At 48.1% G+C, this 27,748-nt stretch overlaps 1 protein-coding gene across 1 annotated transcript; it reads right to left on the reverse strand.

The window, feature by feature from the left end:
• Positions 1–11,350: 11,350 nt before the first annotated feature.
• On the reverse strand, positions 11,351–11,968 carry LOC139049206 (uncharacterized). Its single transcript, XM_070524570.1, has one exon. The coding sequence runs from the start codon at positions 11,966–11,968 to the stop codon at positions 11,351–11,353; it is 618 nt and encodes a 205-aa protein (XP_070380671.1).
• Between the last annotated feature and the right edge of the window lie 15,780 nt (positions 11,969–27,748).

A 27,748-nucleotide genomic window follows, 5' to 3' on the forward strand; every position in this document is an offset into this window, starting at 1 on the left:
CCAACCAGCATTCTGTGCATTGTTGCTGGTGGCCTTGTAAAAAACATTGCAGTCACCGCCTTCGAGACCTAGGCTTGCCGTCGTTCCTTATGTACACCGTGTTTCCCATAACGTTATGAAAATTGCGGCCGAGGCAGGACTCAGAGTCATGTGCAATGCCTCCAATAAACCGAGCGGGTTGTGCAAAATAGTCAATAGGGAGAATACTGGCGTGCGCAAAAGCTGCTATAAGAATCCTGTTCATGGCTTCATTGACTCTACAACGCACGTCGTCTATAAAATCCCGCTTGATTGTAAACGTTGCTATATCGGGCTAACGGGGAGGTGCATTAAAAGGAAGCTGAAAGGTTTTCCAGAAAAAATTAGTGAAGAGCAGTACACCGTGGTTTTCAACCCTCTAAATTCAAATATAGCATCGAAATTGAGTGAAAGAGCAGCGCAAACATATTTTATTTTGACGAAAAGTGCAGCAGCAGACACGCCCAGCTCGCGCGCCTCGTTTCCGCCTGTGATTGAACGGGCGCCTAGTGACGTCTACAATGGTTCGGCTTGCAGACGACGAGTGAACGCGACAGCCATCGCCTCGCTTGCAGCTCTGTCGCTGTCGCGTGCAAGATCACTTGTAAGGGGTTTATACTTCTACATACTACACGTACGTACATACTTGTACATATTACATGTACAAGCCGATTGCGAAGAACCGGCCTCTCCAAGAAGCAAAAAAATGCTGGTGCAAGCACTGCTTTCCACGCGAACGAAGGCGAAGTGTTAGTATCTCCTTGTGTTGAAAATATTCTTTGGCGAGTATGTCTTTTGCTAAGCTACATTCAGCGTTCCAGTGAGTACGTTTCCGGGCAAACAACTGTAGTGTTATGTTCCTGCATGCCTCCTCGTAGAACGTAAACGGTGATGCGATCTTCAGCATTTGTGCGCTGCCCCAAAGCTGTCGGCAATCTACACAGACGGTTTAAACGCGGGAAAAGTTTACCGGCTGTTGTAGCACGTGTAGTATAGAACCTTCATCAGCGCTCCATCCGCACGCTACTCGTAACCGGCGAATTCCGTTGGCTACGTGAGATGGTCGGTTTTTTATGTGTGCGAGAGAAGGGGGAATGCAGCGTCTTGGCGTGAGCAGGCTTTCCAACACATGCAAACTTTACGCTTGCACTGCGTTATGGTAGCTGCATGCAGGCTGTTTCACAACACACGTGCGAATAGGAAATTCGCGGCGCTTGGCGATGAAACCTGCGTCAAGGGTGGGCGATAAACATGCACCTTCCGTTCAGCGTGCTAACAATTTTTTTAGGAGAACCCAAAGCACGCATTAAGTGATGATTGCGTCGCTGCTAAGTGAAAAATCCCCCCCAAAATTCTACCTTCATGGTTTCTAAGGTTCCCGCATCCGTATATGAGCGTCTTATTGAATTCGACAGACTCTTCAGCTTCCCTTTAATGATCGCCTGCGCGAGCGCGCCGCTTCACTAAAACGAAACCCGTACAGTCATCTAGCTGCCCACTGTAACACGTGCGGTTGCACCCCGAGCTTTAAGAATTGCGAACTAATTGGCAGATATAGTGAAAAGCGTGCGCACGAAATTTTTGAAGCTTTTTGCATAATCAAAAGTGGCGACGCGTGCGTCATTTCTGCGTCCCTCACGCTCTCAACAAAAGAACTTGATTATCTTCTTGGCTGACGTTTATCCTTCTTATCCTCCTCTTTATGTTCTTCGTCACATTCATGACGTCTTTATATGCTGCTTTTGCGAATAAAGAATTTGGTTGCTAGTCAGCGCTCTGTCCTGTGCACTCGCTTGTCCTGCGTTGCGGTGTTCCCAATTTTTATTCTAAAGATGAACCAACCAGCTTCATTGAACACACTGCTAACGTCCACCTACTAGTTCTTTCAGATGATCGCCGCGTGCTGATGATGATCACGACTTCTGAGCGTGGTACATATCCAGAAAATGGCTTTGATAAGAAGCGGATGCTACGTATTTTGCCAATACAAAAGGAGCTCATGGAGAGGAACCGCGGGTTGACAATGATTTCCGCTTCTAATGAAGCTCACTTGGCAGTCCAGCCGTTGTGGTGTGAACATTTCATCTTGTCCTTTGTCTTTTGTGACTGTTTTTTTCCTTCAGATGGTTGGTGTTCACAAGATGCATACCACACGCTTTGCGTCTCAGCCAATTCTGGACATCTGTCATATTCAGAAATCGTGATTATCGTCAAGTCGCGGCACGAGCTAGTAGGCGTCGTCAAGATGCGTACCACCCACTCGTTCAGGACCTGTGCCATGTCCAGAAATCATGATCACCATCAACATGCAGCGATCATCTTAAATAACTAGTTGGCACTGACAAGATGCGTATCACCCCGTTCTTGGCTAAACCCCATTTTGTATATGCGCCATGTCCAGAAACCGTGATCACCATCAACACGCAGCATCACTTTGAAGAGCTAGTTTTGCGCTGACAAAATGCGTACTACCCACTTCTTTGCTAAGCGTCATACTTGGTATGTGCCATACCAATAAGTCGTTATCATCATCAATACGTGGCGATAATCTCAAGGACCAACTCGGTCTTGCCAAGATGCCTACCACTTTCTTCTTGGCTAAAACCCGTTCTGATTATTTGCCATACACAGAAGTTGTGATTATCATCAAAACGCGGCATCATCTCGAGGAGCTAGTATTACGTTGAGAAGATGCGTACTGCGCTGTTTTCGCTTATTTATTTACTTAGATACCTACAGCGCCCAATGTTGGGCATTAGAGTAGGGGGTAGGAATATAATACATATATTCAAATACAGTACTTAATACATTGCAGCTAAGGTTGTTATGAAATGCACTATATTGTCACTTGGTAGTGACGTTGAAGAACACACTAGTAATACTGTGAAAGACAAAACTAATGGTATCTTCGACTGGTCGCCTGTATGCCCCGAAGCAGAGTCGGATAGATCGGGCGTTTCCTGAGCTCAAGGGTAGAGGACAAGCGCGCAAGCCGAACGTGCGACTCACTCCCGGAGGAAGAAATTGCCGATGCGAAGCCACGTGACCACTGCCAACGTCCGATGATTCGCCTATCCAAAGCTCCCGGCACTGCCGGAAAAACCGGCAGACGTGCCGGCGGGACGAGAGTTCGTCGAGACGCCAGCATGCAGTGGCCTAGGTTGCCAAGGTTACGGTGGGCCGTCGCCAACAGCAGCAACGCGGCGCAGCGATGACGTTTCAATCTCGATGACTGCTCCGACGACGGGGCTCGGAGCGCCTCAGAGCGCTCCAAGAGGGAGGGGAGCAATCAAGAACCAGCCGAACGCAGGGCGCGCACCCTCTTTCAACCAGCCGAAGACAACGCCGCTCGCGAGAGCGCTCCAGAGCGCTCAGAAACGACCAGCCGAAGATAGCATAACTTTCATTGGACGAACCTGTGCCCACAAAAACAGGCTACACTTATAGCACAACGACAGCGGCGAACACGGTCGGTGATCGTCGAAAATCTGATCAGCGGGTCAAGCGCGTCCGCTTTTATGCAACAGTCGTCGAATGTTCCAGACTAATCGTTCGGACACGCGTGCCTTCCACAAAGTTCTACACCATTCGCATCAAGTGATGAAATCAGATAACATAAGGTTCGGCGACAACAGACAGCGGATAGAAGCACCGATAACTTTCAAGAAACATCGGATACATGTAGACGCGTCCCACGCTATGCGATTCCATTTCTTAGGCGGCGAAACGTGGTTGCCCGATAAAGATAAGTACACGTGTCAATTCCCCCTCTTAAAAAGAATCGTCCCGATGCTACAAATATTAGAGAGCGAAACACAAAAGGACACTTAATAAACATAAGTAACAAAACAAGGAAAAGAAACAAAGTGCAAAGGTCAGTTACGCGAAGCCCCAAAGTTTATTAACGCTGGTAGTACGGCTTGAGTCGCACAACGCGGACTATTTCAGGTCGTGAGCGGCGCCGCTGTGATAGCGAAATGCCATCCGGCACGACCTCATAGTCCAGCGCGCCAATACGTCGTATGATCTTGTACGGTCCGAAATAGCGACGCAAAAGGTTCTCGCGCAGTCCTCGTCAGCGTTTCGGGGTCCATACAAACACAGTCGCCGGGCTGGTACTCGACGAAGCATCGTCGGAGGTTGTATTGTCGGCTGTCGGCCCTCTGCTGGTTCTTGACTCGGAGGCGGGCGAGCTGTCGGGCTTCTTCGACGCGCTGCAGATAGGTAGCGACGTCAAGATTTTCCTCGTCAGTGACGTGCGGCAGCATGGCGTCAAGCGTCGTCGTCGGGTTCCTGCCATGAACCAGCTTAAATGGCGTGATCTTTGTTGTTTCTTGCACCGCCGTGTTGTAAGCGAATGTTACGTACGGCAGGACCGCATCCCAGGTCTTGTGTTCGACGTCGACGTACATTGCTAGCATGTCGGCGAGGGTTTTACTCAGGCTCTCCGTAAGACCATTCGTCTGCGGATGGGAGGCAGTTGTCCTCCTGTGACTTGTCTGGCTGTATTGCAGAATGGCTTGCATGAGCTCTGCTGTGAAAGCCGTTCCTCTGTCGGTGATGAGGACTTCTGGAGCACCATGTCGCAGCAGGATTTTCTCGACGAAAAATTTCGCCACTTCGGCTGCGCTACTTTTCGGCAGTGCTTTAGTTTCAGCGAAGCGGGTGAGGTAGTCCGTCGCTACGACGATCCACTTATTTCCGGTTCTTGACGTCGGAAAGGGTCCCAGCAAGTCCATCCCGATCTGCTGGAAGGGTACGCAAGGAGGCTCGATTGGCTGTAGTAATCCTACTGGGCTTGTCGGCGCTCTCTTGCGTGGCTGACAGTCTCGGCATGTTCTGACATAACGGGCGACGTCGGCGGTCAGGCGCGGCCAATAATACTTTTCTTGTATCCTCGATAGTGTCCGGGAAAATCCTAGGTGTCCAGCGGTCGGATCGTCATGTAGGGCGCGCAGTACTTCTGGACGCAGCGCCGACGGAACAACAAGAAGGTAGTTGGCGCGGACTGGTGAGAAGTTCTTCACGAGTAGGTTGAAATTTTCAAGCGTGAAGGAAGATAATCCGCGCTTAAATGCCCTGGGGACAACGTCGGTATGCCCTCCTAAATATTCGACGAGGCCTTTTAGCTCCGAGTCTGCCCGTTACTGTTCGGCGAAGCCTTTCGCGCTTATCATTCCAAGGAATGCGTCGTCATTCTCGTCATCTTGCGGCGGCGGCGGGTCAATGGGGGCGCCTGATAGGCAATCGGCATCGGAGTGTTTTCGTCCGGACTTGTATGTTACAGTGTTGCCGCATTCTTGTAGTCTGAAGCTCCACCGCACCAGTCGTCCTGAAGGATTCTTTATATTCGCTAGCCAACACAACGCGTGATGGTCACTGACGACTTTGAATGGCCTGCCATATAGATAAGGGCGAAATTTAGCTGTAGCCCAAATGAAGGCGAAGCATTCCTTTTCGGGTGTAGAATAGTTGCCTCCCGCATTTGACAGCGACCGGCTAGCATGGGCTATCACCTGTTCGAACCCGCCGTGGTTGCTCAGTGGCTATGGTGTTAGGCTGCTGAGCACAAGGTCGCGGGATCGAATCCCGGCCACGGCGGCCGCATTTCGATGGGGGCGAAATGCGAAAACACCCGTGTACTTAGATTTAGGTGCACGTTAAAGAACCCCAGGTGGTCAAAATTTCCGGAGTCCCCCACTACGGCGTGCCTCATAATCAGAAAGTGGTTTTGGCACGTAAAACCCCATATATTATTATTATTATCACCTGTTCGACTCCGTTTTTCCTCTGGACTAGAACGGCACCGAGGCCTAGGCTACTGACGTCAGTATGGATTTCTGCATCGGCGTACTCGTCGAAGTGCGCAAGTGCCGGCGGTGACTGCATGCGTCGTTTGAGTTCTTCAAATGAGTCGGACTGCGACATTTCCCACTTCAACTCAACATCACATTTAGTTAGACGTGTCAACGGCTCGGCGATGCGTGAAAAGATCCTGACTGTACTAGGCACACATGCCAAGGAATCTACGCACTGCCTTCTTGTCGATGGGTTGCGGGAACTGTGCGATGGCAGGTGTCTTTTCCGGGTCTGGGCGGACACCAGATTTGCTGATTACGTGGCCCAAGAACAGAAGCTCATCGTAAGCAAAGCAGCACTTTTCCGGCTTCAGAGTGAACCCTGATGACTTGATCGCCTCTAGTACTGTCGCAAGCCGCCTCAGGTGATCGTTGAAATTACCGGCGAAAACAACGACGTCATCCAAGTAAACGAGACAGGTCTATCACTTCAATCCTGCTAAAACCGTGTCCATCACGCGCTGGAACGTTGCAGGCGCCGAGCACAATCCGAATGGCATAACCTTGAACTCGTAGAGGCCCTCTGGGGTGATGAAGGCCGTCTTTTCGCGATCCGTTTCATCGACTTCTTTTTGCAAATAGCCACACTTGAGGTCCATTGACGAGAAGTATTTAGCGTTGCAGAGCCGATCCAATGTGTCGTCTATCCGTGGGAGGGCGTATACGTCCTTCTTCGTGATCTTGTTCAGACGACGATAATCGACGCAGAAGCGTATGGTTCCGTCGTTTTTCTTCACCAGGACAACAGGGGATGCCCACGGGCTTTTCGACGGCTGGATGATGTCGTCGCGCAGCATTTCGTCGACCTTCTCTCTTATAGCTTCACGTTCTCGCGGCGAAACTCGGTAAGGGCTCTGGCGGAGTGGTCGAGCGTACTCCTCGGTGATTATGCGATGCTTGGCGACTGGTGTTTGTCGAATCCTCGATGACGTCGAAAAGCAGCCTTTGTATCGTCGGAGCAGACATCTGAGCTGCTGTTGCTTAATCACGGGGAGACTTACATTAATGTCGTAGTCTGGTTCGGGAACCATGGTCGTCGAGGTAGATGGATCGCTGTGCTGTTTGCTGTTTTCCAGAATTTCTTCGATGTATGCGATCGTCGTGCCCTTGTTGATGTGCTAGAGCTCCAGGCTGAAGTTTGTCAGCAACACTTTCGTGTTTCCTCCGTGCAGTCGAGCGATCCCTCTTGCGACGCAAATTTCGCGGTCTAGCAGTAGACGCTGGTCGCCTTCGATGACGCCTTCTACGTCAGCGGATGTTTCGGTGCCGACCGGTGGCTCAAAAGCAGAGAGGTGACATAAGGCGAAAAGGGTAGGAAGACGTTTTTAAAGAAAATTGCGAATTTTATTAACACACAACAGAGGTAAACAAAAATAAAAGGCAAAATAAAAAAATGGGCATGGTACCAACTGCCATCACCCAGTTTCAAAGGGGACGCTCCTACCTCCCATCCATCCATCCATCCATCCAAACGGCAGTTTATTCCGTTGTCGGGTAAGCCCCGTTCTCGATATATGCGATATCCTGAAACTGTGATCATCATCAATGCGCGGCACCATCACGAAGAGCTAGTTTTGCGTTGACAAAATGCGTACCATCAACTTCATGGCTATGGCGGATTTCAGATATGTTCCATATGCAGAAATCGTAATCATCACGCGGCGATCATCTCGAATACCTAGTGGGCGTTGACAAGATGCGTCCCCCCTCCCCTCACTTCGGCTCAGCCCCATTCTCGATATGTGCCATGTCTAGAAATCGTGATCATCATCAACGCGCGGCGTTCATATAAAAAAATGGGCCTGTAGACAAGACGCGTACCACACGCATCTTGGGTAAACCCCGTAGCGGTTATGTGCCATATCCAGAAATCGTGACCATCATCAACACGTGGCGTCATCTAGAAGAGCTAGTTTTGCGTTGGCGAAATGAGTATCGCCCACTTCTTGGCTAAGCTCCAATATGGATATGTGCCATAACCAGAAACTGTGACCGTCATCAACACGCAGCATCATCTCGAAGAGCTAGTTTCGCATCGACAAAATACGTACCACTCGCTGCTTGTCTAAACCCCGTTCTAGTTATGTGGCTTATCCAGAAATTGTGATCACCATCAACACGCGGCGATCATCTCAAGTAGCTAGTAGTTGACAAGATGCGTAGTACCTGCTTCTTGGCGAAGTCCCCATATGAATATGTTACGTCCTTTATTGCCGGAGGCCCGGTACAGACTGACGGGAAGCCACCGTCACGTGACACCAGGGTAACACAGGGTTGCTTAGCCCCAAGATTGTCCCGCTATAACACCCTCACCCCTACGTCACGAAGTCCTTCAGATACGCAGGACGGCTGCGTTGGCGCTGTGGTCGCTGGACTTGAAGGGATGCGCTTACTTCACTGTCCTTACCACAAGAAACAGGTTCGGCACTGGGTGTTGCAGCCTCCTGTCGTATTTCTCTTTGGTCCCGGGATGCGCTTACTTCACTGTCCTCACCACAAGAAACAGGCTCGGTACTGGGTGTTGCAGCCTCCTCTCGTATTTCTCTTTGGTCCCGTCTTCCAGGGCCCTCTGGGCTTGAAGGAATGCCGCTTTCGGAACACCCTGCCGGGAAAGCAACCAATAATTCCTCCTCCTCGCACATTCCAGAAGTGGAACGGTCCAATGCGTAGCTGGCAGAACGACTTCTGAGTTGGTCAACATGCCGTCTCCACCGACGTCCATCCTTGCTGACGACCAAGTACGACACTGGTCCAGTGACAGAATCCACAATGCCCGGCAACCCCTTGGGCCCATAGAGATAGTTGCGCACAAACACTCGATCCTCCACTTCAAAAAGTCGCACTGCCTGGTTGCGGCGCTGCATCACCTGCTCCTGTTTCTGCTGCACACTGGACTGCAGGTCCAGTGTGCAGCAGAAGCTCCAACACAGTTGAAAGTTTTCTGCCCATTAGCGATTCGGCTGGGCTTTTGCCTGTTGTAGCATGAGGCAGGATATGCTGGGTCATTAAAAACCTAGCCAGACGTGTGTCGATATTGCCTCCAACCATGCGCTTGAGTACTTCCTTGGTTTCGCGCACCATCCGCTCTGCTTGACTATTTGAAGGAGGGTGATATGGGGCAACGGTCACATGTCGGATTTGATTTCGGCACATGAAGTCTCTGAATTCCTCCGAACAAAATGCAGTTCCATTATCCGAAACAACAGTCTCTGCAATGCCATGTGTAGCAAAAAGAAAACAAAGCTTCGCACAAACTGCAGCTGCCGGCATGGACGTCATTCGGCACACTTCCAACCACTTCGAGTGAGAGTCCACCACAATGAGGAAGACGTTGCCTTGGAATGGCCCAGCAAAATCGATATGTAGTCTTGTCCAAGGTCGCTTGGTGAATTCCCAAGGGTGAATTTTTGCAGCTGCTGGTGCAGACCTGGATTCTTGACAACGTGCACAGTCCCTCACTTTCTGCTCAACATCTCTGTCAATTCCTGGCCACCACACGGTTCCTCTGGCAAGCCCCTTCATCTTGACAATTCCTGGATGAGCTGTGTGAAGAATGTCCATGACATATGGTCGAGCTGGCTCTGGAATGACGACACGACTGCCCCACAGCAAACAACCATGGTACACCGACAGTTCATGCTTGCGGATCACATATGCTGCAAACTCTTGCAGTAGCTTGCCCTTTGGCCACCCATGCTGCACCGAATTGCAGACTCTAGCCAACAGCTTGTTCCTTGACGTAAAACTTGCCACCTTCCTAGAGTTCCATGTTACTTCTGGTGCCATTTCTAGCATTCCTACTTCCCAAAGACGTTGCTCCTCTTCCTCCGCCTTACTGGCCCTCAGTGGTAAACGACTGAATGCATCAGCATTGGAAAGCTTCTCTGCTGGTCGATACTCAATTTCATAGTCATATGCTGATAACATGAGGGTCCACCGCAGCATCCGTGGTGATAGCACCTGGGGAATGGGCTTGGCATGGTGCAACAGTCCTAAGAGGGGTTTGTGGTCCGTCACAATTTTGAAAAGCCTCCCATACAGAAACTGATGATATTTCTTAATGCCAAAGCCAATGGCGAGCGCTTCTCGGTCTGTTTGGGCATACTTCCGTTCTGCCGCACTCATAGTCCTTGATGCATATGCAACCGGTCTGTCGCTGCCATCTTCCCCCACACGACTCAACACAGCACCCAGTCCATACGGGAAAGCGTCACAGGCAAGCACTAGGGGCCTGTTGACATCATAGTGCACAAGAACATGTGATGATGCAGTGATGAAGAACATGTGATGTGATTGCAGCAGATCTTTCGCCTGGCGAATGCGTCTGCCTCGGCTCCCGTCCAACGCCACTCGCGACCCTTGTCCAACAGCCGGTACAGTGGCTCCAAGGCATGTGCTGCTTTTTAAAGAAACTTGTTGTAAAAGTTCAGAGCTCCCTAAAAGGCTTGAAGCTCCTTTTTGCATGTTGGCTCCAGGGCCTCATGAATAGCACGCACCTTGTCTTCTGTCGGTCGCACACCTGCAGAGTTCACGATGAGTCCCAAGTAACGCACTTCCTCAACACAGAATTGACATTTGTCAAATTTCAGTCGCAGACCGTCTTCGTGGATTCTTTTGAGCACCTCTTGCAAACGAGCATAGTGCTGTGCCTCATCCCTTCCACCGATCAAGATGTCATCCAAGAATACCAGCACACCATCAATTCCATGCAACAGTTCTTCCATGTACCTCTGAAAAATAGCCACTCTCACTGCTACGCCAAATTGAAGACGGGTTTTGCAGAACAGTCCCCGATGTGTTGTAACTGTCAACAAGTCAGCTGTTTCTTCATCAACATTCTGTTGATACGCTTGTCCGAGGTCTAGCTTTGAAAACTTCGAGCAACCTGCCAGCCTGGCAAACAGCTGCTCTGGTGTTGACAGAGGATACGTTTCCCACTGCACCACACCATTGACTGTGCTCTTGTAGTCCCCGCAGATCCCTATCGATCCATCTTTTTTGACATCTGGAACGACAGGTATTGCCCAATTCGAGTGCCGTACAGGCTGGAAAATGCCTTGGCTCACCAACCTGTCCAGTGCTTCGTCGACCTTCGGTCTCAATGCAAACGGTACTTGCCGTGGCTTCAGAAATCACGGCGGAGCTGCCGGGTTCACCTCTATACGCACAGGAAGCCCTTTACTTGTCCCAAGTCCAGGCTCAAAGACTGAAGAATACTTCTTGAGCAAGGCCATTATTCTCTTACTGCCAGTTCTACTCGGCTCGCACACACTGTGAACGCCACTCAGACTTATTCCCAAGGACTTGAACCAGTCCAGACCGATAAGTCCGATGCTAGCACCCTTAACCACCACCAATCGCAGGCGATGTTCCTGCCCCCCAAATTCCACCGTCACGGTCAGTTCACCCAACACTCGTAGTTCCTTGTTATTGTAAGCTCGGAGGTGAAGGCTACTTGGGCGCAATGCCCTTTTCTATGTTCGCAGCTTCCGCATAGTCCGGTCGTTGATGACTGAACACACGGCACCCGAGTCCACCTCCATCTTTAGGAGACTTCCGTTGACACGCACTTCCACTCTTGCGGCTGGCTCCTCACCAGACAGTACGAACACGTCGTATACGTCCGACGCAGCATTCTTGTGACGGCCTCCAACGGCCAGTTTTCCGTTCGGAGAGTTCGGTTCAGCCAAAGCGCGAGCTGTAGCCTTCCCCCTGCATGCTCTTACTATGTGCCCTCGTTGCTTGCAGAAGTGGCACTGCACATTAATGAATGGGCAACTGCTTGGTGAATGCACACCCTTGTAGCGGAAACATCCACTTGTGCTCCAAGGCGAACCAGCCTGCTTCTGGGTACCCTCCTTGGCTGTCACTGGCGCAGAGACCTTCGTAACACATGGGTCGAAACGCTTCCCGCTCACGCTGCATACTTCAGACGATGTGGCACTGCCGCGAATTTGCTCAGTCTGTCGCTGCGCAGATTCCATGGCAATGGCTTTCTCCCGAGCTGTCGCAAACGTAAGCTCAGGCTCCGCCAGCAACCGACGCTGAAGAGTCTCGCTTCGCACCCCGCACACCTGTCGGTCGCGCAACATGTCGTCGAGCGACGCACCGAAATCACAATGTTCCGAGAGACGTCGCAGTTCTGCGATGCGGTCGGCAATTGACTCACCGGGCTGCTGCTGACGCGTGCCAAACTTGAAACGCTATACTGTCATCGACGGTCGCGGCGAGAAGTGGTTTGAGAGACGCCTGACGATCTCATCGTAGGCCACAGCCGACGGCGTGTCCGGAGAACAAAGGGAACGAACGATGGCATGCGTTGCTGGGCCGCAAACGCTGCAGAGCGTTGCTCGCTTCTTCTCGTTACCGTCGATGTCGTTTGCTTGAAAGAAAAATTCGAGGCGCTCCAAATACAAGGGCAAAGACGGCGCCTCCGTCGGAACGAATTCCCCAATCGTGCCCAGTGCAGCTGCCATTTTTCCTACCGCCAACCGCTTCGGCTAGCCCTACGCCTAATCAGGCCTAACTTTCGATCCTCGTCGCCAATTATGTTAGGTCCTTTATTGCCGGAGGCCCGGTACAGACTGACCTGAAGCCACCGTCACGTGACACAGGGTAACACAGGGTTGCTTAGCCCCAAGATTGTCCCGCTATAACAGAATATGTGCCAGAAATTCAGAAATCGCGATCATCACCGACATGTTGCGTCGTTTTGAATAACTAGCCTTGGGTTTACAAGACGCGTACCTCCGACATCGTGGCTAAGCCCCGTTCTGGATATGTGCCATATCTAGAAATCGTCATGATCAACACACGGCGATCATCTCAAAAAGCTACTGGGTGTTGACAAGATCCGTTCCACCCACTTCTTGGGTATGTCCCGTTCTCGATATGTGCGATACAAAGAAATCGTGATCACCATCCACACGCGGCATCATATTGAAGGGGTAGTTTTACGTAGACAAGATGCGGACTACCCACTTCTTTGCTGAGCCCCATTCTGGATTTGTGCCATATCCATAAACCTTAATCATCATCAAGACGCGGCAATCATCTCAAAGAGCTAGTTCGCGTAGTGAATATGTGTACCACCCGCTTCTTGTCTAAGCCCCGTTCTGGTTATGTGCCATATCGAGAAATCGTGGTTATCATCAACGCGCGGCGATAATCTCAAAGAGCTAATTACAAAGACGGCGCCAAACAAAACAACAAACGAAGGAAGGAGGCACGAGACAACCATGTAGGCGCACTAACAACTGAGGGTTTTATTTCTTGACATAGAAATATATAGCTGATGTCAAGGATCAAAACGACAAGACGAAACAGGGCCGTCATCTGCATAGCACAAGGAAGCCACGATACAGAATAACTTCTAAGTGTCGCTCCCAAGATACGTCAGTTCCTTTGTGGAAAGAGAAACTGCGGCTTCACTGATACAATCATCACCACGCTTCTTGATCTCAAGTGCTTCCAATATCTCCCTTGTCAGTTGATCATCAGCTCTGTTCAAAACACAGGTTCTATCAAAATGTTGGATGCACTTGTGATCCTTACAATGACAGATTGCATGAGCATCGATATAATCCGTCTTTGTAATCATGCATATCCAACTCGCCCACGAGCACGTGCTCAAACAGCTAGTTGGTACTGAGAAGATGCGTACCACCCACTTCTTTACTAAGGCCCTTTCTGAATATGTGCCATATCCAAAAATAGTAATCATCATCAACCCGAGGCGATCATCTCAAAGAGCTAGTTGGTGTTGGCAAGATGCGCAGCACCCACTTTTTGGCTAAGCACCGTTCAGTATATTCCATATTGTCACGTGGTAGTGACGGTGAAGAAAGGGAAACTGTGAATGGCGAAATTGGGCGAACGCGTGCCCAAAAAAGTAAGTTACACTCAAAGCACGCACAGCAACAGCCGCGAACACGGCCGGTGGTCATAGAAATCTCATCTTCCGATCAAGCGCGTCGGCTTTTATACACGAGTGATCGAAGGTTCCAGAGTGATTGGTGGTGCCCGCGTGTTTTTCCGACAGGTCTACACAATTCGCGTCACACATGCAGATTACACATGCTTTGGTGACAACAGAACCGTCAATAACATTCGAGAAATTTTCGATACATGTGGGCGCGTCCTGCGCAGAGCGATAACATTAGTTAGATGATGAAAAGCGCTCACACGTAAAAGATAAACTAGACCACGCGTCAATGCCCCTCTCAAAAAGCATCTTCCCGATGCTACAAACACAGCAGGAGAGCAAAACACACAAGGAGACTTACTAAACAAAAGCAAGAAAACAACAAAGTCCGTAGTAACGCAGTTCAAAAACGAAGCCCAAAGCTCATCTATGCAATGTACCGAAGTTTAGCGCTGGTAAGGCAGCTTAAGTCGTACAACATGGACTACTTCAGGTCGTGAGCGGCGCCGCTGTGATAGCGAAATGCTGTCTGGCACAACAGCAGTCGAGTGCGGCAATGCCTCGGATCATCTTGTAGAGTGCGAAATAGTGGCGTACAACCTCATTTATGTTATTTATTTATTTATTTCCAATACTGTGAGCCCTGCCGGGCTGTTACAGGGTGGGAATACAGAGCACAAAGTTCACGCAAAGAACGCAGTCAAGTTTTCTTCAAAAGAGTCAACCGTGTTATTGCTCGGAAGCACACAAGAATTCAAGTTATTCCACTCAACAATTGTCTTGACAATGAAAGAGGGCTTAAAGACATCAACTCTTGACACATAAGGCATTATTGCGTAATTGTGGTTACTTCGTGGTGAAACCCTTCCAGGGGGCTTCAAATACAAACTGGAATTCAGGTTCAGCTTATTGTGATAGAGTTGATATAAAAACTTAAGGCGCGCGATTTTCCTGCGCACAGCCAACGTAGTGAGACCAGCCCTGACGCGCATGGAGGTTACCGAGTGCGTATTGTCGTAATCAGAAAAAATGGACCTAACCGCCATTCGCTGAATGCGCTCTAATTTATCGGTTATGTATTGTTGATGAGGGTCCCAAATTAAACAAGCATACTCTAAATTTGGTCTAACAATGGTAGTGTATGCCTTAAGTCTAATATCTGGTGCAGCATCTCTCAATTTACGCCGTAACAAACCATGCTTGCGCTGGGCTATCCGCATATGTTTTCGACGTGTTCATTCCTGTTGAGGTTACTAGTGATTGTTACGCCAAGTTATTTCAGCTTTGTGGAACGCTTAATTACATTATTATTTACAGCGTACGAAAGCATCAACGGAGTTTTCTTAGTCGTTACTGTCATGCAAACAGATTTATCAAAATTGGTTTGCATATGCCATTTTTCACACCAGTTATAAATTCGACATAAAGCATCATTTAGTCGTTCTTGATCAGAAACACATTTAACGCGGCAAAACAAGAGGCATTCATCGGCAAACAACCACACTTCAATCATAGGATGTACATCAGTTGCGATATCATTATTATACAGTAGGAACAAAATTGAACCCAGCACCTAGCCCTGAGGTACACCTGATGATACAGGAAGGAAAGAGCAGCACTCGCCATCTATTTAAACAAACTGTTGTCTGTTGTGTAAGTAAGCCTGAACCCACTTAATAATTTTCGAATTTACATTATACCCATAAAGCTTTTCAATTAGCTTGCTATAGCTAACCCCATCAAAAGGCTTTGATAAATCCAGAGCGATGACATCAACTTGTTCGCGACAATTAAAGGCTTCTGCACCTCGTACACCTTCTCGCTAAGCCCTCGTCATCGTATTGGTGCCAAACCCAAATGCGGTGGCGGGGCTGTTAGTCGACGTAGCGTCGTCGGAGGTTGTAGTGTGTCGCCTGTCGGTCCCCTGCTGCTTCTTGATCCGCAGGCGGCCGAGCTGTCGCGCTTCTTCGGCGCGACAGGTGGCGACGTCGAGATCTTGTGACGTGTGGCAGCAGGGCCGCGAGAGTCGTCGTCGGGTTCCGGACGTAAACCAACTTGCATGGCGCCATCTGTGTTTTTTCTTGCATCGCCGTGTTTTAAGCGCAGGTTACGTACGACAGGACGGCTTCCCATGTCTTATGTTCGACGTCGACGTACATTGCCAGCATGTCGGCGAGGGTCCTTTTCAGGCGCTCAGTAAGGTCATTTCATTTTATTTTCATTTCATTTTTATTCCTTAAAGACCCCATAACGGTGTGACATAAGGGGTGGATTACACAGAAATAAGCAGAAACCATGTATTAACCTATGCTAAAAGGTGACTGGTGACGCTTTCTATGAAAGTGGATGGACAAGGGATGGTAGCGGTATCGCCCAGAAGGGCATTCCAGTAAGCAGCTGTACGATGAAAAAAATGACGTAGAAAAGACAACGGTGCGTGCACGTGGGCGCGCGAATTGAAGAGGATGACCAGTGCGATTGACCAGTGACCAGTGACGATGACCAGTGCGTGCTGGAGGAACAATTTATGGCGGGCTACCCATCGAGCTATGAAAAAGTTTATAGTATAAAGAAAGACTGGGGATACGGCAGCGACGTGAGAGAAGGGGTAAATTAGATTCTAATTTTAGTGATGACACACTCACATCATAAGAATACGAACGATGAATGAATCTAGCAGCACGGTTTTGAAGTGACTCAAGGGCGTCTTGAATATAAGCTGGTCGTGGGTTCCAAATCGGTGAAGCATATTTCAATTTTGTTCGCACGAGAGTTATATAAGCTAACAATTTTACGTTCTTACGTGCGTCATGTAGATGAGGTCGCAAAAATCCAAGTGTTTTATTTGCAGATAATACGACGTTAGTGACGAGTAAACCCCAAGAAAGGTCATGGCAGAAAGTCACTCCCAGATACTCGAACGGTTCAACTGCTTCGACAGGAACGCTGCTAATCGCATTAGAAAAAACAAGTGCAAAGCGGCGGCGGTTGAAAGATAAGGCTTTGCATTTGTGAGGGTTAAGTTCCATTATCCAATCGTCTCACCATTGCTTTACATGGCTCAGATCACTTTGAAGGGTTAATTCATCAGAAGCGTTGGCAACAGTGCGATAAATAACACAGTAATCGGCAAACATTCGGATGTTACAAGATACATGAGTTGGTACGTCGTTAATCTATATAAGGAATAAAAGCGGCCCAAGGACGGACCCTTGCGGAACTCCTGATGTTACTGGAAGGGAAGCAGAGGTAGCATTGTGAACAAAAACAGCCTGAGAGGGGTTATTTAGAAATTCATGGATCCAATTTATGATGTCGGGGTGAAAATTTTACCTTGAAAGTTTGAGTAGAAGGCGCTTATGGGGTACTTAATCAAACGCTTTCGCGAAGTCCAGAAAAATGGCATCAGTCTGAAAATTGCCATCTACGTTTTCATGCAAGTCGTGCGCAGACATAGCCAGTTGTGTTTCGCACGAAAAACCCCTCCGAAATCCATGCCGCGCAGGATTGAAGAAATTATTCAATTCAAGAAAGTCCATGATATGTGTGTAAATGACATGCTCCATGATTTTGCACGGGATACTCGTTAAAGAAATGGGTCTGTTGTTTAGCGGTGATTCTCTGATACCTGATTTGAAGACTGCAATGACTTTTCCGTATTTCCAATCGGCAGGAAGCTGGCCCGTGGAAAGTGACTGTGAGCACAGTAAGCACAAAAATGATACACAAATGTTTTCAGTGTTCCTTAGAAATTCTTAGTTAATGTTACCGATCCCGGCTGATGAAGATAGTCTAAGTTTGTCAATTGTGGCAGAAATTCGAGATGCGACAAAGAAAATTGGCGGCATAACAGTTCCGAAGACACTGGATTGTACAGGGGGTGGCATGTTGGTTTCTTTACTAAATACGGATGAAAAGGCGGTGTTAAACATACTAGCACATTCAAAGTTGGTGGCCACTTTACAGAATTCTTTTGTAAGAGCGACAGTGCATGCGTGGTTTGGGCTTATAACCTGCCAGAAGTTTCTTGGTTTGGTAGTCAGCATTTTCGGCAAGTCAGCGTGGAAAAAAAATGCTTAGCGTTGCGAATTGGCATTATGCATGTTTTTTTTTCAGCCGTATAATATTTCAGCCACGCATTTTCATTATGCCGCAGCTTGGCGGAGCGGAAGAGGCGTTTTTTCTTGTTTTCTAGTCTTTTAATTGTTTCAGTAAACGATGGCTTTTGTGAGCAGGCACGGAAAATAAATTTAGGGATGAATTTCTCGACTAATATATCTATTTTATCCTTAAATAACGTCCGGCTTTCAAGCACTGAGCGACAATGAAAATGTTTTTGGAATATTGGAGAAAAAAAGATTTAGTACGTTATTTATAGCGGTGTAACTTCCCTTATCGTAGAGTCGTATGGTCTTTTTGATGGTTTGCCGTTTTAGTGGAGTAATTATAATGTCGGCTTGAACTGCTTTGTGGTCACTTATTTCTGGCAAGTATGAGATGGATTTTATGGTTTCAGGGATACTCGTAAGTATTAACCCTTTAAGGCCCCTTGTACACAATTGTGTACATTGCACTTCTGGTGTTTTTTTCACGTTTAGGGCGCGCAATTTTCTATTAGGTTGGCTTTAGCGCATTCCCAAACTTTAAACTGACAACCATGTGCATTTTGGGCGCCATCCGTCACGTTTCGGTGAAGATGTTCATATCAAAACAAGAAATGGCGGACGCTGGAGCAGCAAAGCGCGGTGAGTCAAGTTCTTATTTTTTTAGAGCCGCTTTTTTTTATTTTGGCAAGCGAAAAAAATTAGACGCGCTTGTGCATCATATGAAGTACCGAGGAGTGATAATTTCATCCATTCTGAGGAGATGACGGAACGCTAACGCTCGCACGCGCATGTGTACACGATTGTGTACAAAGCGCCGTGGTCACTGCAGAAATGAAGAACGCTGAGAGTTGCTTTGATTTTCTTTCCAGGTTTTTTAGCCATTCATCGTTCTTCTTTCTACAGTGCAAACAAGCATAAGAAAACCCAAAAGACAGCTGAAAGGCTTTTGGAGCTCATTGCTGATAAATGTTTCAGACGTCGGGGAAATTGACGAAGAAGAAGCCACGTGTGAAGCGACCGACGCCTGCGTTGCAGCTGCGTTCGCCAACCTCACAGAAGAAGAAGATGCTGCTGCAGGGGAAACGCAAGCTGAAGAAGTGGACACTGAGAGTGCTTTTTCCTTTTGTGAACCTGGGTACCTGCAATTCTTTGCTGGACTACCACCGCGACAATCAAACGCTGCCTAGAGCTAAACTCCTATATTTGATGAATTTTTGCTTGCAAGCTGCCGAAGCATTAATTAAGTCGGTACTACCCGAAAAAAAGCGTGGTAGGCCTTCTCTTGCAGAGATGCATGCACCACAACCAAAGATAGGGCAAAAAAGCAAGAATATCGCTTCCTTGCACCGACGCGCACTACGACTCCTTTGACCATTGGCCCCAATCCCGCGACCAGAAGGTGCGAATTAGGCGCAAGCTCGAGAAGTGCACACGAGGCGCCCGGATATTCTGCATGAAATGTGCCGTGCCACTGTGCCTGACGAAAGAGAGAAATTGCTTCCTCGCATTCCACAAGTGAATTTTGTGACCACCGAGGCGCTGTGTACACAATTGTGTACGATGTTGCAAATAATAATGTTTCATGATAACTTTCAAGAATTCGATGGTTTTGTGTTTCTTAGGTCCCAAAAAGAATGTTTATACATAAAAAGATTTTTTCTATGCATAATTGCAAGTGGCGCCTGAAAGGGTTAAGTCTAAAATGCTTTCACACTGTTGGGTTACGCGGGTTGGTTTGGATATGATTTGAGTAAGGTTAAAATTAAGGCAAACATTTACAAACTCGATTGCTTCACTGTGGCATCCTCCTTCAACAGTTCGGTTAGGCCAATCAGTGTTACGAAAATTTAGGTCACCAAACAAGATAATATGTGTATTAGGGTGCTTGGTTGAAAGTTCACTTAGTGCGGAATTAAGTTTGCCAGGGAAATCAGGGTTATTTTGCGGGGGTATTTAGCACACGCAAAGTAAAACGGATTGTGGTGTAGCTTGACATTTTATCCATATTATCTCGAGATCGCATGACAGATTAACCAAACTGGATGGTAGTTCCTGGGTAACCGCTATGAGCACTCCTCGTCCCTTTCTTCCAGTGCGGTCCTTGCAGAATACTTGAAAATTCGGCAAGTCAGCAAGGATCTCGTGATCAGTAACTTCACTATTAAGCCATGTTTCTGATGAGACGAGTAAGTTGCTGCTGGAGGATGAAACAAGATTAGAGACGAGTTCACGTTTTGAAATAAAGCTGCGAATGTTCGTAAAAATTACGGAAAGATATAGGGTGGTTCGCGGTGCTGATTGCGGCGTGTTTAATTAACATCGTGGTGATTGCTACGTTTGTTCCTTTACTGTCTGGTAGGATTCATCAAATACGTAACGTTTTGAATCAATGAACAATGTTTCGAAGCTCAACTTAAAGGCTGTAGATTTTGTTTTCGCGAAGGTTACTAGATGTTTTCACGCATGCTGGACTGAGGGTGAGAAATCTTCACCAACGCTGTAGTTTGTGTCTTTGAATTTCTTGCCATCCAATAAAATCGACTTTTTGACTTTAATGAGTTATATTTTACAATCAAAGGCAGGACGCAATCAGGGGAATGGCGTTCAAGGCAGTGTGCGTGTTGTATATATGAAGGATCGGTTGTTATTTGAAGGTATTCGCTGATGTGACGAATGGCTATTGTTTCAGAACCAGCGAAGGATTCTTCAGGATTGGGATCATGAATGCCATAAAATATGAGATTGTTTCGGCGCGAGTGATTTTCGCTGTCGTCTATACGGCATTCCAAGCCATGATACTGGCGGGTTATTCCAGCGCTTAAAGTTTTGAGGTCATCTAATTCAGTGCGCATGCTTGAGAGCCGACTGTAATGTGCTTCAAGGTGAGTCAAACGCTTGTTAATGTCTATAGTTCAATGTCAATGTCTAAAGTTCAAGTCAATGTCTAAAGTTCGGAGATTAGTTTAGTTAGGCCTGCGGACACAATTCGTAGTTCAGCGAGCGCAGAATCTCGCATGCATCCCGGGTTAGTTTCAATATCTCTGCCAAAAGTAGTAAAGAACGGATCATTTGCCAACATTCGACAATAACAACGACGCAGCACTGCAGGCTCAGCAGCTCTACTAAGAAGTAATTGCTTGGTTTTTACAAAACAGAACCTGCGAGTTAGCAACCTGCATGGTAAAGATGAACGGATTAGTGGACTGTGCTTTCACACAGCTACCGAGCCCACAGAGCTGCGCAGACGGATGGCACTCTCTTACGGCGGCTAAGGTTGATATTTGCTTCGTTGGAATTGGCCAGGCTGAATAGGAGATTGAGACATCTGGTGGCGGGACAGTCACGTGCAGATTGGTCAACGGATGGCGCCAGTTGAGACAGCCACTTTCGAAGTAGTTGAGGGCGAGATTCTGTGTAGGTCCGGCGTAAGCAGGCAGGAGAGCCACCAGGAGCGTGCTGGCGACGGCGGTGAGTATCTGCATGGTAAAGATGAACGGATTAGTAGACCATGCTTTCACACAGCTACCGAGCCCACAGAGCTCCGCAGACGGGTGGCACTCTCTTATGGCAGCTAAGGTTGACGTTTGCTTCGTTGGGATTGGCCAGGCTGAATCGGAGATTGAGACATCTGGTGGCGGGACAGTCGCGAAAAGATTTGTCAATGGATGGTACCAGTTGAGACAGTCATCTTCTGATTATTTGGGGGCGGGATTCGGTGTAGGCCCGGCGTAAGCAGGCAGGAGAGCCACCAGGAGCGTGCTGGCGACGGCGGTGAGTATCTGCATGATAAAGATGAATGAATTAGTAGACTGTGCTTTCACACAGCTACCGAGCCCACAGAGCTACGCAGATGGTTGGCACTCTCTTACGGCGGCTAAGGTTGACGTTTGCTTCGTTGGGATTGGTGAGGGTGAATCGGAGATTGAGACATCTGGTGGCGGGACAGTCACAAGCAGATTGGTCAATGCATGGCGCCAGTTGAGACAGCTATCTTGATATAATTGGGAGCGTGATTCGGTGTAGGTCCGGCGTAAGCAGGCAAAAGAGCCACCAGGAGCGTGCTGGTGATGGCGGTGACTATCTGCATGGTAAAGATAAACGGATTAGTAGACTGTGCTTTCACACAGCTACTGAACCCACCTTTTTGTCTGCGCGTAGTATGCATTTGTCCTCCTGTGGCTTGTCTGGCTGTATTGCAGAATGGCTTGGTAAGCTCCACTGTAAAGGCCGTTCCCCTGTCGGTGATGTCGCGAGTGCGTTCCCCGAGCTGTGGACGCGGCGCATTTTCTCCGAAGCCACGCATTCCCAAATCGCGGCATTTGCATCGGCGGTACACATGGCCGGCTTCCCCAAAATGGCAGCAGACCGGGCGGCGGTCGTGGGCACGCCAAATGCTTGTCTTCCTCGAGGCGTTTTACTGGCCGACAGGTGGGCAAGGTGTCGGTGGCGGTGGTAGCGGCATCTGGCGACGGAGTCGGGGCGTCATGGGACCTGGCGTGGCCGCGGAGGTGGAATCTGGCGATGGGCGACGGCGGCGTAAGTCATACATTCCGGCCGGGGCTGTGGCGATGGCGGTTACACTTCAGTAACCTCAAGTGATTGCACCTCTTCTTTGACAACGTCGGCGATTGAAGCCACTTGAGGCTGCGACCTTGGGAAGAGCTTCAGCAGTTCCCAAGTCGTCGCTGCCGAGTGCTTGAACATCGGTGTAGTTTCGGCGGTTATATTCCTTTGTCCACATATCAAACGTCTTCTCCATGGTTGTCGCTTCGGAAACAAATCCAGCAACAGTCATCGGTGGGTTGCGCATCAATCCGGCGAAGAGCTCGCGCTTTACACCACGAATAAGGAACCGAATTGTCTTTTCCTAAAGCAAATCTGGTTCGGTGTGGCGGAACATCATCTCCACGCTGGAAATCACTGCATTGTCGTTGGGTAGCTGTATTCGGGCTTCTCGCACAGCTTCGGCCCTTTCCTCGCGCACGAGGCAGGATGGTTGGCGGAGCAGATGGACGGAGGACAGACATTGGCATGTTCTTGGCGAATGAGCGACTGAATGACAGGCACGAGTGGCCGCGAATCGTCAAACCACTGCGTCGCTGGCATTGTAGGAGGCGCTGCTTCGATTTCTCATCGGACGAGACGTACGACGTTCTTGAAGGAGGTGAGTTGACGGGGTATACTGTCTTCGCACGCCGATGAAGTTGCGATATTGTGTAGACGCGTAAACTCTTGAACTATGCGGCGGCTCTTCGCGTCTTCAAAGCGGGAACATTCATAGTAAAACATTTAGCGCGCACAATTGACAAGGGCACAGTGAAAGGGGGGATTGTGCGCGCTAAATATTTTGCTATGAATTCGCACCAACTCACCCAACTATCAGTTCTGCTGCGGTAACACTCGTTAATTATCGCATTGACCGTCGTGATATACTTGTAAGCAAGAACGTTAAACACGTCGTCGGCGATGCATTTTAAAACGTGGCTGGCCTTGTCTGCCTCTGCCATATTATTATCCACCTTGCGGCAGAGAGCGAGGACGTCCTGGATCTACGCCACGGAAGGTTTAGTGGACGTCTGTGGACGGGTCCCAAGGTCCTTCTTAGCAGCAGGTTGGCGGCTGACCGGCTTGCCGAACAAATCTCTCAGCTTCTGTTTCTAATCTCTTCTTCATGTGTCGCGAACCAGACCCATGCTGTTTTCCTTAAGTAGAATATTATATTAGCCAGCATAAGCATGTTATACCACCTGTTGTATGCGCTCAGCCATTCGTAATTCTGCAACCAGTCATCAACGTCAACGTTGTCAATCCCGGAAGACATGCCAGGGTAGGGAGGCTAGCTAGGCCCGGATGACCGTCGATGTTGACTACGGGGACGTGGTTCAAGACTCTCTTTCGAATGACATGGCGGCCAGGTTAAGTCCGCTGGGGAGCTCGGTCTTTCGCATGTAATTATGGCGAGGTTCCAAAATGATGTTACGGGAAGGAGGAAGCGTGCGTCTACTCAGAGATGGATTTTAATGGTGGAACCAACAAGCGTAGAGCAACGAACAACCCAAACTCTTCTTCTTCGTCTCCAAGACCACCATCAGTGTCTTCTCCTTTCCACACTATTACAGACTGTGACACTATAATGCTCTTACATATGGGTCAGCTTAGTATAAGCCGCTTTCTTTATTGATTCTTCGCGGTTACGCCTTAGCTATACGGTACCACAGGGCTGTATTCATACCGGCACGCTGGAGCAGCCTGGCTACGCGCAAACATCACTTTACATCACGCTTCAATTAAGATGGTCTAGATCTGCAGTCAGTACGTGCTTATATGCTTAACTGCCTAGCATTCAAAAAAGCGTTTGAAATGTGAAGGTGGATGCCCAGCTTTACAGCTATGAGACTTTACACTTAGAGTGCGAGACCAAATCAATGCAAGAAAAGGACACCAGAAAAATACTCGCGTTGTGACCTCTCAGTCACAATGCAAGCAGTTTTATGTGGTTTTTAGCTATAAACATGAGAATAAATATGTAAATTCAAAACCGTACTAAGTTTACTGAGACACCATGAAAAGTACATAACACTCAGATGTACACAATTTTGGTCACATCAGCTCTTTGTGGTTCAGGTCAGATATATGTATGCACTATTTCTAGCAGAAAACTACAGCGCTTTCACATTTACAGCTCAGGATGATCAGTGTGAATGATTTCTAACGTACATATGGTACCTTGTCCAATGCTTTGTACACTGAAAGCTATGTTTCGTGCAACTTGAGCAACACATTCATGAAGTACTACATACAATATCCGTTATGCACCTTTCCTTTGGTATTCTAACCTCTGATACAGAAGATAGAAGTACAGATTGGAATTTTCCTTGACGTCAATATTCATAATGCAAGCAGGTTTCTGGCACTGCACGTCTCCATCTTGTACACACGGCACTTATTCCATGTTCTGAATGTGCATTCATTGCCAGTTCTAGATCTTCTAGGATGAAAATACATTGTTAGACAGTATTACCTGTATATTTTTCAACTTACCGATAAGTTCTGTATGCTCCACTTGTACAGATACCTCCTTTAGTAGTGGTATCTCTCCTGTGTCTTCATTAACGTAGTAAATCTTATGAAAGCTGTGAATCCTTAACACAGAAAGCATATCATCCAACCCTGTTGCAAAAAACAGCGTCTTCCAGTGCCTTCCAGTGTGAAACCAGCGCGTTTTTTGGCACTGCATCGTACTGGGTACGCTGGCGCTCGCTGGGACTCACTGGGACACCAGTGATAACGCTGGATAAGAGCTGGGTCACACTGGAAGATACGCTGGTTCCCTGCCATGACACTGGGGTGCACTGGTTTGTGCTGTAAAGGCGCTGGTTCTCGCTGCAGTTCGCTGGTTTGCACTGGAAACTGCGCTGGTTGTGTTTGTGCCGTGCTGGTTTCAGTGCGCAAGGACGAGCGCTGCTGAATATGAAATGCTTTATACAATTTCATCGCTTGGTAATAGTCTCTTGTCCTAAATAACGCTATATCTTGGGTTCATAAAACTCGTGTCGCAGCTTGGAATAAAGGTGCGTGAGCTGCCCTGTTTACTCATGCACATTTGCATTACATTTTCCGTTTTGACTGGGCGGATAGGTAAATTCCTGAACGAAACCACGCAAACGCAGAGGACGCCGCATTTTTTTATTAGTTCGCATGTAACATATGACTGGGAGTTGTCGCCGCTGCCGCAGTGTTGTGGAGCGGACATGAAATCCAGAAGTCGTTCAGACACACTCGACCGGACCTTGAGTTCGAAGCCTACCGCTGACTGATATTATCGCACCGATAACAAAGCTGGGATTGTTCGTGTGCTTCCGTTTTCCCTATTGTACTAAAAAATTCTAACGCTCAAATACACACATTTTAGCTTTCGCCAGCTACCCGCGCCGAGATCGGTCCCCACGGAAGTTTAGGCCTATAGCGCATCCGCCGAGCCCGTCTGCACGCTAAGCTTTAGGCTAAGGAATCAAGAAATCTAACAAGAATAAATCACTCTATATTTCAGCTTTCGCATCAGTGTTCTTAAATAAACAATTTTTTTCATGCCTACGATGCCAGCATAAGATGCGACTACCGCCGATGTGACGTGTCATAAACACAGGTATATGTGCGGTCACCGAAGGTTCCCAGCACTAGCCTGCGCTTCTTTGGCGAAGATATATGACTAGACAGACGTGCTGACTAAAACGCATCACTGAACTAAGGAAACGTTGCATATCCCTCACGGGAAGAACAAGAAACGGCTATCGAAATCGGCCGTAACAGCCCATACAGCGTCCCGGGTCGGGGGTTCATTTAGGACTTTTTTTGAACTTAAAATACCAATCGTTAGGGAAAATCCATGTTGTGGCACTTCCGAGCATGCTACTGAATACGGACAGCAAATTTTTCTTTGTGGTACAGGCATAAATTTAGTTGCTGGGCGATATCGCATCTACCATGTCTGTGCGAGACGTATCTCTGGCAAACTAAAGCTGCTTCTCGATTTTGACATGGTAAATTATCCGTTCGCGTTTATGTGCTGGCGTGGCGTAGCGGTAGAGTACCGGGTTTGGTATCTGTTTTACAGTTCACACAATCGAATCCTGGCCGGAGCACTTTCTTTTTACGCTTTTTTTCTTCGTTCTTTTATTGCACTAAAATGCTCTGTTGCTTTCTGTATGCAAAAAAAAAGTATTTACAGTGTCCAGGCACCGCGTATTTAACGCACTGGAGCTGTTTTTCGCACCAGTAGCCAGCGTCTCCCAGTACTCCGCGCCTGCCCAGCGCCTCAGCATCCAGCGTACGGCACTGGGCCCATAATACGGCGCACTGGATACTGGGTACTGGGTTTTGCAATAGCGAATATAAGCAAGAAACCTGCAGGCAAGGTCATCATGGCAAACTAGCTGAGACGATGGCATTATTCTACTTGTTCTCACTTGTGACGGCGCGAGTGTTCCTCTTTGTGTTGCGTCGAACGGTTGTGACCCATATGCTCGCGAAGGTTTGGGTTCATTCACATTTCAAGGGATGAGTGACGGTTTCAGTCATGCAACATCTTGCTCTGCCTATATCAATGACCTAACTACATGTAGCAAGTTCAGATACATGATTACTGGGGTAGCTGAAGCAGTGTATCATATACAGTGTAAGCACACAATCTGATTGGCCAAAAACATGCAGGAATTGGTCTTAGAGATATTGGATATTGGTGGCTTTGCACTAAATTGACCGGTGAAGAGGCAGATTTACCTTAATCGAAAGGCCCAAGTGAAAATTAGCCTAGCACTCATGACACCAAATGCAGTCAGAATATATGACTGAAGAACACGTGACAGAACGATGAGCAGTGGAATTCATCTCACTAGTCTACAAATAAGTGTAGCTGCGTGCAGTATTTCAGTGCTGGTATACCAAATACAAAACTTTACGAGTTTTTTAGATGGTCTAATGAACATGAACCCTCTAATAAGAGATGGCAAAGCCTGAATAGAGAGCTGTTTTCTCAAGCAGTCTCAATGGTCTAAAATATTGTTACGCGAAGGAAGAAATAAGAACTGGAGACTATTTACAAAGTGCAATACGAAGATAATTTAGCGCTAGCTAGTTCAGCTGACAGCTCGAGAGCCAGAGAGCGCTCGTCGTCTTCATCGGGGCCCCCGCGTGCATCGGCCACAAGAAACAAGCAGTATGCATGTATGCAGTAGGTATGCAATGCAGCAATATGTATGTAATATGGTGCAGGGAAACCGAGGTTGGCAAATGTTTGCCGCACAACTGCCTGAATGAGAAAGATCGCTAGTGCTGGTTGGTCA

The sequence above is a fragment of the Dermacentor albipictus genome, chromosome 8, assembly GCF_038994185.2.
Source record: "Dermacentor albipictus isolate Rhodes 1998 colony chromosome 8, USDA_Dalb.pri_finalv2, whole genome shotgun sequence".
Taxonomy (NCBI): Eukaryota; Metazoa; Arthropoda; class Arachnida; order Ixodida; family Ixodidae; genus Dermacentor; species Dermacentor albipictus.

Bases quoted from the DNA above. Each gene is read 5' to 3' on its own strand.
- LOC139049206 (XM_070524570.1), bottom strand. From the start codon at position 11,968: ATGTTGCGCGACCGACAGGTGTGCGGGGTGCGAAGCGAGACTCTTCAG.